Source organism: Poromitra crassiceps (genome assembly GCF_964638095.1).
Source record: "Poromitra crassiceps genome assembly, contig: HAP1_SCAFFOLD_662, whole genome shotgun sequence".
In the NCBI taxonomy this organism is placed as follows: Eukaryota; Metazoa; Chordata; class Actinopteri; order Beryciformes; family Melamphaidae; genus Poromitra; species Poromitra crassiceps.
The window spans coordinates 62,501-77,500 of record NW_028151746.1 but is presented as its reverse complement, the minus strand read 5'-3'; the positions used below and the strand labels follow the sequence as shown (position 1 = coordinate 77,500).

General features: G+C 47.0%; 1 protein-coding gene across 1 annotated transcript in view; it reads right to left on the bottom strand.

The window, feature by feature from the left end:
• Positions 1 to 15,000, bottom strand: part of LOC310771128 (ephrin type-A receptor 7-like) — a gene marked incomplete at both ends in the record, with an annotated part of 79,467 nt that overhangs the window by 6,465 nt on the left and 58,002 nt on the right. The window contains 2 exons of the mRNA XM_083663792.1: positions 4,947 to 5,002; positions 10,917 to 11,042. Of these exons, the coding sequence (XP_083519918.1) occupies positions 4,947 to 5,002; positions 10,917 to 11,042 (182 nt within the window). The remainder of the gene's footprint in view (positions 1 to 4,946; positions 5,003 to 10,916; positions 11,043 to 15,000) is intronic.

The window sequence follows — 15,000 nt, the reverse complement described above, 5'->3', positions numbered from 1 at the left end:
ATTAAACATGAGCACATGAGCACGCACACACACAAACACGCACACACGCGCGCACACACACACACACACACACACACACACACACACACACACACACACACACACACACACACACACACACACACACACACACACACACACACACACACACAAACACACCGGGCGGGCAGCATTGGCACGTTCACACAAACAGGAAGTAATATGTCAGACTACCTCCATTCTGTCACTGACACACAAACGCCTATTGAGCAGAGTTAAAAAAGAAGCATCTACACCCCTTTACAACATCATAGTGTACAACAACGTTTAACATCGCCCCCTTTTGGGAGCAGAAGCACACGCTCTGCTGCTAGCTGCTATGTTGTGAAGCTTTTTTTTTTTTTAACTTACACCCCCCCTCCCCGTCTCCCCCCTCTTTATCTCTCCCTCCTCCCGATTCCAATCTCTCTCCATCACACGCTGCCACACGCTGCCACACACACACACACACACACACACACACACACACACACACACACACAGACACAGACACACACACACACACACACACACAGACACAGACACACACACACACACACACACACACACACACACACACACACACACACACACACACACACACACACACACACACAGTCTAATGGAGTGTGCCACAGTGATCTCCGAGTGGGCTAAGCTAAGCATGCACTCAGAATTAAGAATTAATGCAGCGGCGCTATACTTAATGCCTCACAAGTAATCTGTAATGCACACGCATAGTGTACAGATTCACACACACACACACACACACACACACACACACACACACACAGACACACAGCACACGTGCACACACACACGTGCACACACACAGACACACACACACACACATACACGTGCACGCACGCACACACGCAGAGGATGGACAATACATTTAGTGACAGATTTCTCCTCCTGTCCTGAGAGCAGAGATGGGAAGGACAGGAACTAAGTACAAAATACTTTATTGTATTTAAGTAGGATTTTCAGGTATATGTACTTTACGGAGTATTTATTTTTCTGACAACTTTATACAGCAGTGCTAGTGAGCTGTTCTGTAAGGCGGGGGTGGCCACTTTCCAGGCGCTCCTGAGAAATCTGAGGTACAGGTTCATCTGTAGATTGAACGTGTCTCAGAATGTTATTATTAAGTTGCTCACTGATCCTGGGCTAAGCACTGTGAGATACCAGTCACATATGTGGAAACTCTGGTATGACTCTCTTTTATAATGTACTTTTGTTCTTTTATTGTGCCCTTATGTGCTTTTTGTAATTGTGTATGTGTCATCTATGGACCAAGCGTCTGCCAATAAAGGTTTGATTATACTTTTACTCCCTACATTTTAACACAAATATCTGTACTTTCTACTCCTTACATTTGCGAAACGGCTAGTTACTGTACTCTAGTTTTAATGCACGGCAGAGAAAAATTATGTACCTTTTTAGTGAAAAAAAATGAGCGAAAAACCATACAGTATCACACAAATAATAAATCAAAGTATATTCTTTGATTGATAGTACATCTTAAAACATGTTTGGAGGGGGTCTTCTAAGTTTAATAATCTGAATCTACTACTATAATGGGAGGTCTGTCTTTGTGTCTGTCTGTCCGGAGTTGCAAGACACGCCGTTGCTCCGATCGCCTCCAAAATTTGCCAAAACTCTTTTCAGCGGTCTGGTATGAATTTGGTACGGGGGAAAAAACATAAGAAAAATGCACCCACAGGGGGCGCTACAGCAATATGGCAGTCGCTCGCTAATATCTTTCAGAGGCTGTGTGATTCAACAGCGTGATGCCTCCTGTCATGAAACTAGTTTTCCAAATATACGGTCATAAGCCTAGTGACAGGACAGGAGTGTAAACACGCACCGTCAAATGCCTGGTGCCGCTTCGTCATCGTTAGGGAAATAATAATAATATAATAATAAAATACCGATAGCAGCACCGTCCAGGACCTTATTGATACACCTGGTACCGACCAATTCGGAACCATTACCAATTAATACCGGTGCTCGGTACCCATCCTTAGACAGTGGTGGCCCAACGGTTAGAGAAGCGAGCTTGTGACTGGAAGGTCGTTGGTTCAATCCCCGGGACCGGCAGGATAAATCTGGGTGGGGAAAGTGAAAAGGCAGCGCTTGCCCCTCCCTCATTACCACCACTGAGGTGCTCTTGAGCAAGGCCCTTAACCCCAACCGCTCCAGTGGAGCTGATCAGTGGCCAGCAGATCAGACTGTGGTTGTACTGGTCAGCTTCCAGGTGTGAATTTGTGTATGAATGTGAACAGGGCGCTCCTGAAAAAGAGAGCATTGCTCTCAGTGAGACTCCCCCTGTATAAATAAAGGTAAAAAAAAACATCACTGATGACATCACTCACTGATGACATTGCTCGAATGACATTACTCGAAAGACTGAATGACTAAGAACCCTGAGGACCAATGACATCATCAGTGGCCAGCAGCCAGCTGCCTGGCAACATTTTTGCCTGGCAGACAGATGACATAATCAGTGATGTCATCACTAACAGGGTGTAGGGTACACACATCCAAAACAAAACACAGAGTCTAACATGGCGTGGCCGATGATGTCATACATCGCTGATGATGTCACAGACAGTAATGAGGTCATAAATCACTAGGTGTAGAGTTCCATATGGCTCAGTGTGGTGGCCAGGTCACTTACCATAAAGATGACCTCGAGCAATGGACATCAGCGATTGAACTCCAAGCGATAGTGATGTCATCAGTGAGTGATGTCATTAGTGATGTCACTTGAGCAATTGTGAAGTCATCAGTGAGGATGTCACCAGTGATGTCACTCGAACTGAACAATTTGTCCCTTCTATAAACCCTTCCGCTTCAGACACTCTTGACAGACCTGAAAGAAATGGCTGCTCCAGGCCGATTTCACGATGCTGCCTGGAAAGGAGACGTGGACAAACTGAGGAGCCTGCTGCAGGAGAAACGCTTCAGAAAGTCGACGATCAACAAGTGGTGTTGGACGTGGTCTGGGAACGGCCCTCTCGAGCACGCAGCCAGCCGGGGTCACGCTACCTCTGTGGCCTGTTGGGCAACGCCTCTCTACTGTGCCGTGGTCTCCGGTCACCTGGACTGTGTCCGGATCCTCCTGGAAGCCGGGGCCGATCCCAACAACGGCAGCTACCACCAAGACAACTTGCAAAGCCCAGTCTACCACGCTGCTCAGGCGGGACGCCTGGACATACTGCAGGAGCTCATCGTGGACAGATACGAATCTATCCTCGTCTGGCATCTCTACGTCGGCAGCGACCACCACCACCCGAACTGCTTCCGCCTGCTGCTCCAGGCTGGCGTTCTGACCCGTGACGTGGCTTCTTTCCTGCTGGAGGTGTTGCTGCTGCGCGGGTGTGATGCAGCCTTCGTCCAGCTGCTGCTGGACCGCGGCGCAGACCCGGCCCTGGTGACCACAGAGCAGGCACAGCTGGAGGAGAGGGCAGATCCTGAGGCTCTCAGGGTCTTTCTGGAGGCCAAGAGATGTCCTCGCAGTCTGGCCCACGTGTGTTGGATCGGGATCCGCCAAGCGCTGGGCACACATCGCCTGAACCAAGTCCACTCCCTACCACTAACACAAGTGATGAAGGACTTTGTGCTCCACCAGAACTGACTTGAACTGTCAGTTTCTTTTTTTTTTATCTCCTAGATTTAGTTCTTCAGTGACTAATTAATATGATGTGAGGTTCAGTTAGCTTTGCACAGAAAAATAGCCAGTAGAAATACTTTTATACTTGATTACATATCAGGGTCTGTCTTTTTTACACAAGTAAGCCCCCCGTTCACACCATACGCCGAAGCAATGCTCAACCTAAGCTCAACCTACGCTGAACCCACAAGTTTCATTTAGGCGTCCTTAACAGACGAGGCCGTTCACACCACCCGCGCGTGTGTCACGCTGAAGCCCCGCTGAAGCCACGCTCACGCCTTGCTCAAGCGATCATTCAGGATTCAGTCCTATTTTCCAAGCGTGACGCGTGAAGCTTGAAGCTGCCAGGCATGACGTCAATGGGAGTTGTGGGCGGGTTCAAAGCGCGCCGAGGAGGCGCTGAGAGGAAAAGAGAAGGCTTCTTGTGTGAACGGTTAGGCTCTGCTACGTTCGGCATCCTGTGTGAACAAGGGCTAACTGTACTTCTACTTCAGTGAAGCATGTGTGTACTTGGCAGGTGTCAGAGGGCACTCTGTCTCATACCTTCTGGTTCTTCTGCCCTTCACTGACGGGATTCTGGGCCAAGATATTTGACTGGTACTCTAAGGCCTACAAAATAACCCTTCAGCCGGAGACAGAACTCGCCATCTTCCGCTGCTCGGAGACCTCTTTGGGCTTCCCCACTGCTGTGCAACAGTCTCTGACGTTGGGGACAACTGTTGCCAAAAAACTGATTCTGAAAGAATGGAAGTCCCCTTCCTCACCTTCCAACTGTGGTTGACGGACATGATCTCTGTTATAAGGATGGAGAGGCTCAGATCCCTGGGAACCAACTCAATTAAAAAGTTTCTAACTGCTGTATTTGGGAATCGTTTCTAGCCTACCTCGACGAGGTTCGAGGCAATGGGTGACTATGATATTGTTGATATCATATGTATGTTTTTGTTTTTTTCCCTTTCCCGTGTCTGAGCTTGACTGTTTGTTTTGTTCATATGTTGATGAAATTGAAAATAAAATATATATACAAAAAGAATGTGTGTACTTTCCCCATTTCTGTCTGAGAGTATGAACATAAATGTTCGACGACAAACGCACGCGCACGCGCACGCACACACACACACACACACAGACACACACACACACACACACACACACACACACACACACACACACACACACACACACACACAGTCACAGACACACACACCCACACCTGGAGCATAGGTTGTGTTTTGCTGCTGTCACTTACATTGGAAGTAGAGTTCTTCATCTCCCTCTTGAGAAGCTTTGCTGTACCCGCATTGTCTACAGAGAGAAACACAGACAGACAGACATCACACAGTGCTTTAAGCATTAGACGCTGTTTACATATATCATATCATATCATATCATATCATATATATATATATATATATATATATATACTGTATACATCATGTGATGTGGGTTGTTGTGCTGTTGTATTGCATTGTGTTATTGATTGAACGTGATGTTCTATGTTGGAACCGGCTTTGGAATGTACTGAAGGCAGATTACAGCAGCCTGGCTGTGTTGTCATTCAAATATCCACTGTAATCTAATCTAATCTGATCTAATCTAATCTGATCTGATCTGTCTCAGCGAGCCGCTCCCTAGAGACACACTGATAGGCATGGAACGGATATGCTATTGTTGTTTCAAACTGATGGACTTCCTATGGAAGAGATGTGGGGATGAGAAAAACGCACGCGGGGGCACATGTGTGGGCAGATGTACACACATACACACAACGATACACACATCAAAGTACACACACACACACTTATCTCTTATCTCTCAGGCCTTGCCACCGCAGGGGGTCTAAAGAGGAGAGGGCTACCTGTGATCTGACGGCTGAGGGCTTTTCCTCTGAGAGGCTCTTTACTGACACAGACACACTGTTACCAGGTGATGAAAGAGAGGTTCTGCCTCTGGCCCACAGCGCGCTGACTGGGCTTAGAGACAAGAGGGACACGTTCTGCCTCTGGCCCACAGCGCGCTGACTGGGCTTAGAGAGACAAGAGGGACACAGCCAAAGAAGACGTCAAGACAGTTATGGCTCGGGGGGGGGGCATGGTGGTGCAGTGGTAAGCGCTGTCACCTCACAGCTAGAAGGTCCTGGGTTCGTTTCCCACCTGGGACGCTGTGAGTGCTGAAGGAGTGCGTGCCCGTCTGCATGTCCTCGAGTGCCCGCCGCCCGGGTGGGGTCGTAAAAAAAAGGGCCTTTCTGTGTGGAGTTTGCATTGTTCTCCCCGTGCCCCCTGGGGGTTTCCTTCATATAGGAACCCCTCACCAAAACATGCAATATCCAGGTCGCTTTTGATTGATTGATTGATATCTTTATTGATTCAATAAATGCAGAATTGTGCAAGACAATACAACAAAACAATATTGATCAAAAGGAGTAAAACACAATAAAGCCCAAGGGCTTGTTTCCATTGTGGTCCTTTGTTGAAGTGGTGCCTCCTCTGGTCGTTAGGGGTGCCTGTTCAGAGGGAGGGGAACTCGTTGTAATAGCGTGATCCTCCCACGTGCTATGTCCTACCGGTGAAGCTTCCCCTGTCAGGTGAAAAGAAGCGGCTGGCTAACTGCCCATGTCTCGGAGGAAGCATGAAGCCAGTTTCGGCTCTCCCCAGATTGGCAGAGGGTGGAGCAGCAACCAGGATAAATACATTAAAATTAGCACTAACGGGGGATAAAAATGGGATAAAAAATCGGGGGGGGGGGGCGGGGGCTCGTCCATCAACTCGGCTTTACTCGTCTCGACCTGATACTTCCACCGCAAGTTTACTTGCCTCCGCCCACAACTGGTCGTCATAGCGACCGACCGCATATCTGCCCTCCTCCGCACGTAACGTTAAAATTAAATCCCTACGCTGAACTTTTAACAAACAAACTGTAGATGGAAAATGAATGGCGGATGAAATCCCTTGGTTGTATGTTGAATGCAGGAGAGGACGTGACTTTGGTGCTGTAGTCAGCAGTAGTCACAGTGACCATACCAGGAAGTAGGCTATCAAAAGAACTGGGGCCGTACACGTTTGACGTTCTAATTAAATCCCTACATGGAAGTTTTAAACGGGTTATGAAATACTGGTGCCTCTATATGACCTACGTGAGCAAATGAGACCATCGGCTAGGAGATTTTATATTTCCTCGTTGTTATTTACATGCCTTGTTGTTATTTACATGCCTGCGCAAAATTGAAAACAGTTGAAATCATGTTGCGGCTGAGCAAGGAGATGGATTTGATTTCACCAGAGCTGAAGGCAGCGAGACAAAAGACTGATGGAAATAACAGGAGAGTTTGGGAAATAATGTTAACCCATTGATACCTGATGCAGCATTTGTGTGTGTATCCCTTTAAGACCGCGAACCGCGTTAACGCGGTTCGCGGTCTTAAAGGGATACGCACACAAATGAGGGATATACACACAAATGCTGCATCAGGTATCAATGGGTTAAACACAAGAGAAGGTAAAGTGCCACTAAACTGGTGTCCAGAGACACAGGAAACACCATTCTGCCTGACCAATCAGACGTCTGCAGTGTTTTCACGTCACCGTGTGGTACCGGGTCCACAGCGCTGGAACCTCCACAGAGGTGCTGCTAGAAATAGCACGACTCAACCCCGGCTGTTGACCGGTGGAAAGCTACAAAAAAGCGAGCTAGGTGGAGCTAGGTGGAGCTAGGTGGAGCTAGGTGGAGCTAGGTGGAGCTAGGTGGAGCTAGGTGGAGCTAGGTGGAGCTAGGTGGAGCTAGGTGGAGCTAGGTGGAGCTAGGTGGAGCTAGGTGGAGCTAGGTGGAGCCGCGCCAACACCAGCGGTGGAAATGGGCCATTAGTCGGGATGGTACCATCTACCCTCTTAGAGCTGGAGACGCTTCAACTGAGGTTCTTCTAAGACCCAAAGGGAGCCAATAAAATATGTCCCTAAAGTGTTCTTTGAGCAACCCTGTGGGTGCGATCTGAGGAACTTCTAAAGCTTTATAAGCTTGTGTGTTTTTTATATAGCATCTTTCAAAACCATCGTTACAAAGTGTTTTACAAAAAGATAAGGATAAAAGGGAGCAGATTAAATAGAGAGAGAGAGAGAGAGAGGTTGTGTGTGCTGTATGGGCATGTGTTGATACTCTTCAAGCTACGTATTAGCAACTGAACGGCAGAGACAAATCTTCTGGCTGGTCAGCATCATGTTTACAAGGATTAGAGACAAATCCAGACAGGGACAGTGGGACAGACAGGGACTGTGGGACAGACAGGGACTGCTGGCCAAGGAGCTCCAGCCACAGAGTGGCCAAGGAAGAATTATGGAGAAATGACGCGGACTGTCTTGTGTGTGTGTGTGTGTGTGTGTGTGTGTGTGTGTGTGAGAGTGTGTGTGTGTGTGTGTGTGTGTGTGTGTGTGTGTGTGTAGGAGAGAGAATCAGATCATTAGAGTCTGTTCAAGGTTGTGAGGTTGTCCGTTCATGTGTCTATAATCATGTGTATCCGGTGTGTGTGTGTGTGTGCGTGTGCGTGTGCGTGTGTGTGTGTGTGTGGGTGTGCGTGCGCGCGCGCTTGTGTATTTGACTGTAATGTAATATCTGCTCAGAGAGCCGTGTGTTAACGCGCATGTCAGAACGCATCAGCACTTTGCGCACAACCGGTGCAGAGAGGCAGTTCACACAGAGCCGCACACTCACATTGTGTGTCTGTCTGTGTGCGCACATATGGTGTGTGTGTGTGTGTGTTTGTGTGTGTTTGTGTGTGTGTGTGTGTGTGTGTGTGTGTGTGCAGGCGCTCGTGGGGAGACATGATTGAGCGTGAGGCGGACACACCCCCGCTCTGTGTAGCAGCAGGGTCTGAGACAAGGTCGCGACCCTGTCTGTCAAAACACACCAGCAGACACACACGGCACAGATCCTCAGGGCAGAGGGAGAGGAGACAGGAGAGAGGAGACAGGAGACAGGAGAGAGGAGACAGGAGAGAGGAGACAGGAGAGAGCAGACAGGAGACAGGAGAGAGGAGACAGGAGAGAGGAGACAGGAGAGAGCAGACAGGAGAGAGGAGACAGGAGAGAGGAGACAGGAGAGAGCAGACAGGAGAGAGGAGACAGGAGAGAGCAGACAGGAGAGAGGAGACAGGAGAGAGGAGACAGGAGAGAGGAGACAGGAGAGAGCAGACAGGAGAGAGCAGACAGGAGAGAGGAGACAGGAGAGAGGAGACAGGAGAGAGGAGACAGGAGAGAGCAGACAGGAGAGAGCAGACAGGAGAGAGCAGACAGGAGAGAGGAGACAGGAGAGAGGAGACAGGAGAGAGGAGACAGGAGAGAGCAGACAGGAGAGAGCAGACAGGAGAGAGGAGACAGGAGAGAGGAGACAGGAGAGAGCAGACAGGAGAGAGGAGACAGGAGAGAGGAGACAGGAGAGAGGAGACAGGAGAGAGAGGAGACAGGAGAGAGGAGACAGGAGAGAGCAGACAGGAGAGAGGAGACAGGAGAGAGGAGACAGGAGAGAGGAGACAGGAGAGAGGAGACAGGAGAGAGAGGAGACAGGAGAGAGGAGACAGGAGAGAGCAGACAGGAGAGAGCAGACAGGAGAGAGGAGACAGGAGAGAGGAGACAGGAGAGAGCAGACAGGAGAGAGGAGACAGGAGAGAGAGGAGACAGGAGAGAGGAGACAGGAGAGAGCAGACAGGAGAGAGGAGACAGGGGATTCCAGGGGGAGAAGAACAAGTGAGGGGGCGAGCGAGCTACAAAGCAAGGGAGAGAGGGAGTTGCAGGGTTGCATGGAGGCTTGATTCCTTCTTTTGAAATGTCACAGATGGGAGAAAGAAAGAAATTGGAGATGCAAAGTAGTTCTTCTTTTGGAACGTGTCCTCATACTGGTTATGAATTTTACAGTCATACAGTCTCCATCAAGTTTTTTTTCCAAAAGTTCATTTCATATCGTGGGAAGACTTCAGGGCACGCGCTTCTGAGGATATCAATGGAATTGGGCCAAACAGCAAAAAGACAAAAAGAGACGGAAAAAAGGGGGATTGCTTTTTTTGGCTTATTATCTTTCCCTTGGTCTGAAGATGGGCCAGAGAAGAGAAGGAGCCGGAGTGGGTAGAGGAAGAGAGGGCAGCACAGCTGAGAGGAAGAGAGAGCAGCACAGCTGAGAGGAAGAGAGAGCAGCACAGCTGAGAGGAAGAGAGAGCAGCACAGCTGAGAGGAAGAGAGGGCAGGACAGCTGAGAGGAAAATAACGGGAGAAGAGAAGACAACAGAAGAGGGGAGAAGATGAGAGGAGAGAAGAGGAGAGGAGATGAGAGGAGAGAAGAAGAGAGGCGAAGAGGAGAGAAGAGGAAAAGAGGGGGGGTCCTGGGTTCGATTCCCACCTGGGACGCTGTGAACACTGAAGGAATGCGTGCCCGTCCGCATGTCCTCGAGTGCCCACCGCCCGGGTGGGGTCGTCAAAAGGGCCTTTCTGTGTGGAGTTTGCATGTTCTCCCCGTGCCTCCCGGGGGTTTCCTTCATATAGGAACCCCCTTCACCAAAACATGCAGTATCCTGGTCGCTGAAGTGGTGCCTCCTCTGGTCGTTAGGGGAGCCTGTTCGGAGGGAGGGGAACTGGTTGGAATAGCGTGAACCTCCCACGTGCTATGTCCTACCGGTGAAGCTTCCCCTGTCAGATGAAAAGAAGCGGCTGGCTAACTGCCCATGTCTCGGAGCCAGTTTCGGCTCTCCCCAGATCGGCAGAGGGTGGAGCAGCAACCAGGATAAATAAATTGGATTAGCACTAATGGGGGATAAAAATGGGATAAAAAATCAGGGGGGGGGGATTATTAAAAGAAAAAGAAAAAAAAGAAGAGGAGGGAAGAGGAGATAAGAGGAGAGGAGAAGAGAGGAGAAGAGGAGAGAAAAGGAGAGAAGATGAGAGGAGATGAGAGGAGGAGAGGAGATGAGAGGAGAGGAGAAGAGGAGAGAAGAGGAGAGAAGAAGAGAGGAGATGAGAGGAGATGAGAGGAGAGGAGAAGAGGAGAGAAGAGGAGAGGAGAGAAGAGGAGAGGAGAAGAGGAGAGAAGAGGAGAGAAGAAGAGAGGAGAAGATGAGAGGAGAGGAGAGGAGAAGAGAGGAGAAGAGGAGAGAAGAGGAGAGGAGAGAAGAAAGGGAATAAAGAAGGTGTGTGGGAGGGGGAGCAGAGAGGAGAGGACGGGGAGTTCAGACATGCCAGTGTACCTGGGCATCAGCTGTTTGAAGGGAGGAAGAGGAGAGAGGAGAGGAGGAGGAGGAAGAGTGGAGAAGGAGGTCGAGAGCAGCACCACGCTAGCAGGAGTGACATTGGAGGAGCTCGAGCAGAAGCTGCTGGGAGAGACAAGGAGGGGAGGGGGGAGGGGAGGGGAGGGGGGAGGGGGAGGGGAAAAGGAGGGGAGGGGGGAGGTGCCAGTGTCAATCCTTTCTCCTCGTTGGCTTCAAAAGACCTGTCAACACCACGCTCCCCAAGATGGATCCCTTTGTAACGTTATCAAATCCAATCGAGGAGATGCGGTGGAGACTGACGGTACTGACTGAGAGGGAGAACTCAGAAAACATGCTTGATATTCTGTGCAGACTTGAAATGTTGCCGAAAAATAAATAAATAAAAAGATTTCACTAGCATTTCAGAAGACGTTAGCTCTGGCAAAAAGTGAAGCCCTCTCTTACTGAGCGCCGTGCAGCGTCTGGCATCTCTACAACACATCTCTAATAGGGCTGGGTAATATATCAATATGGACATTATCTCCCATCCCCATTATATATCACTTAAGTGACTTATTACTGGACATTTTTAATGAACATTTACACATGGAACCCATTATACATCACTTTAAAGGCCTTTTACTTAACACTTTACAATTTATGATTTGCATTTTATTTTGTTCACAGTCTTGTTTGATCTGATCACAGTTTGTTTTAATGAGTTGTTTGTGCCATCTCACACTGTGGCTTTGACTTAGCCTACAACTGAACGTTTCGCCCACATCATAGAAAAAATACCAAGATATTATCGTGTCTCGCCATTCAGCCTACAAATAACGAGATGTGATTTCTGGTCCATATATCGCACAGCCCTATTCTAAAATAGCTCAAACGTGTGTTAATGTTCGAGTCCACTCTCTCTCCCAGTGCAGTGTTTTCAGTGGGAAGCTTTAAAGCAGTGCATTTGATGAACTGCCTGCTCTCTCCTCTCTCCTCTATAATAAAGTGGAGTTACGCAGATAACATGAGTAATAGTTACGCAGATAACATGAGTAATAGTTACGCAGATAACATGAGTAATAGTTACGCAGATAACATGAGTAATAGGCGAGGGAGCGGGAATCAGCATCCTAGTTGACATGGTGAAGAGTGCTCAGGTGAAGTGAAGCCAACAGGAAGTGGGCCAGTGGACTGTTATTTATATAGAACAACACGAAGCTACTTTCACTTCCTTTCCTTACATGTTTGATGCATGTGTGTGCGCACTAGCTGAAGCACAGGTCATGGAGTACAGCGATAGCTCACCTTCAACATGAGGAAGAAGCTCATTATTGAGGAGCACAGACCAGACGGTGCAGCACAAGTCCCTAGGAATATTATAGAAATATTATAGAAATATTATAGATATTATAGATATTATAGGGGAACCACAGGAGAGAACAACAAATACACTTCCTAAAATCACTCTCGAGCATCGCTGACTCCAGAAGTCCAGAAATATTCAACGAATATTAAATCTTCATATCCTCAGTGTGTGGACATTATTTTACCGCATTTCTCATCGTTGATTTGTCCTGCATCTGACTTTGTGCGCGCTTTTTTTGCGAGAATATTTTGCCCAAGCGGGTCCCTTGTGAAGCAGAAAGCAAAAATAAACAGCCTATCAAACGGGCTGCATCCGAGTTTAATTCTAAAATGACCGTCTGACATTTAAGAAACTGACACCTATAATCACAGAATGATAAAGCCAAAGTAAAAAAAAAAGAGCCTCTGGAAATGCGCGAGGACATTTTCAATCACGTGCGACTCGCAATGAGAGGCAATATCCGATATGTCCGCTGAGATGACAGTCAGTCACATTGGCAGATGTCTGATTAAAATCTGATTTATTTTCCTGAATCGGACCTAACCATAGAGACACTGCATGAAATAGGCCATGCCCATCACGGGGGAAAGCTCTCCGTTCACTTCCACACACCAGCGTCATTTTCCTTGAATTAAACATAGCTAAAAGCTGTTGTGTGGTGGGCTGCGCAGACAACAAAGTTTTGGCGAGAAGAAACATGTGGATCTAGCTGTCAAGAAGTAAGTTGGAGTGTTCACCCACATGGAAAGAATCTATATGTACCCTATATGTTTTAATATAGGGCCACATATAGTTTCCCCATATATGGTGCATACATAAAATTGGCCGTTTTCCTATATTATATGTACATATATGTACCTATATGTATAGGTACATATATGTACCTATATGTACATATAATATAGGAAATCGGCCAATTTTATGTATGCACCATATATGGGAAACCTATATGTACATATATGTACCTATATGTAGGATTTTAAATAAAAAAAAATAGCAGCGCACACGGGATTCGAACCCCGTTCTCCAAGGTTCAAGCCGTGCGCTCTAGTGGTGAGCTATACATTTTCTTATACTAACCAGAGAGCCGGGCACATTATATACTCTCTCGCACACAACGTAGACCACAATTGTCAGCGATCGGGAAGTTATTTTATGTGATGCGTACGATCGTAACAGACTAAAATGATGTTGTGTGTGTGTGTGCATCTATAGTCTGTAGGCTGTACGGCTTCAGAGGTTAACTTCATTTAACACCAGAGACTCAGGAGGTAGGCCTACACAGAGCCTCGTATAGTCTGTTACAATAACATAGTGTGCCCAGAGCACCTCGTTCCGCACTTGGTGCAGACCGGTGCAGACTTGCTTTGGTCTAGTCAGTCACAGCTAGTAAGTACTTGCGCATGCTCGTTGCTGCAGGAACTGAATTCATTATTTTATAGTATTGCGCTAAACTATTAACCATAGTTGTGTCCTGGAAGCTTTTTGCTGGCACCACATAGCCTATAGTCCCATATTTATGATATTTCATGTGACATAAAATGCGTTGAAATGTAGTTTTCGTGTAGATCAGATTTCAACTCTCAGTTACACAATAAAAGACAATAAAATGCCAATTCACACACTATCAATATTGTCTCTATTCCAAACTACAACAAATGTTTTAACAATATGATGAACCAAATTGTGTTTTTTTACACGTTTACGTTGTAACCGCATTTTAGCCGGTTGAAAAGAGGGTGAAATTAGGTTCAAACCCAATATCACCCAGATTTAAACTAAAAATCAACGTTGAAAAAACGTTTTGTGCTCGCTGAGTATATATGGATTATGACACAGTGTATACAAACAGATTTGTAAATTACCTATATAGGAGGCATATACCTTGTATTGTGTACATATATGGCCTATATGTGGATATAAAGAAGTGAGACCTATATGACCTGTATTATGAACATATAGGGCCTTTATGTGTATATAAAGAAGCTATATAGGAGACATATATGCCCTGTATGTGCACATATAGTACCTATATGTGGATATAAAGAAGCTATAGGAGACCTATATGCCTGGTATATGCACTTATATGCACCTGAATCTGGCCTATATGCAACCTATATGCGGCATAAATGTGGCCTATATGCGCATATATGCACCTAAATCTGGCCTATATGCAACCTATATGCGGCATATATATGGCCTATATGTTCCTATATGTGCATATATGCACCTAAATCTGGCCTATATGCAACCTATATGCGGCATATATATGGCCTATATGCTCCTATATGCGCATATATGCACCTAAATCTGGCCTATATGCAACCTATATGCGGCATATATATGGCCTATATGCTCCTATATGCGCATATATGCACCTAAATCTGGCCTATATGCAACCTATATGCGGCATATATATGGCCTATATGCTCATATATGCTGCATATAGGTTGCATATAGGTTGCATATAGTTGCATATATGTTCATATAGATTCTTTCCATGTGGGCATCTTCTGTATATACGATCTTTTTGTGCAACACGCAACCATGCACGTGACATAGGAGAACGCCAGGATTGGAGCGGGGGTTTCTGTTTTCCCCCGTCTTGGGCGTGGTTTCTGAATGATGACGCGTTACGCAGTGTCTCTATAGCTAAACGCTGTTGTGTGGTGGTGGGCTGCGCAGACAACAAATGTAAAAAAACATCTACAATTAAAG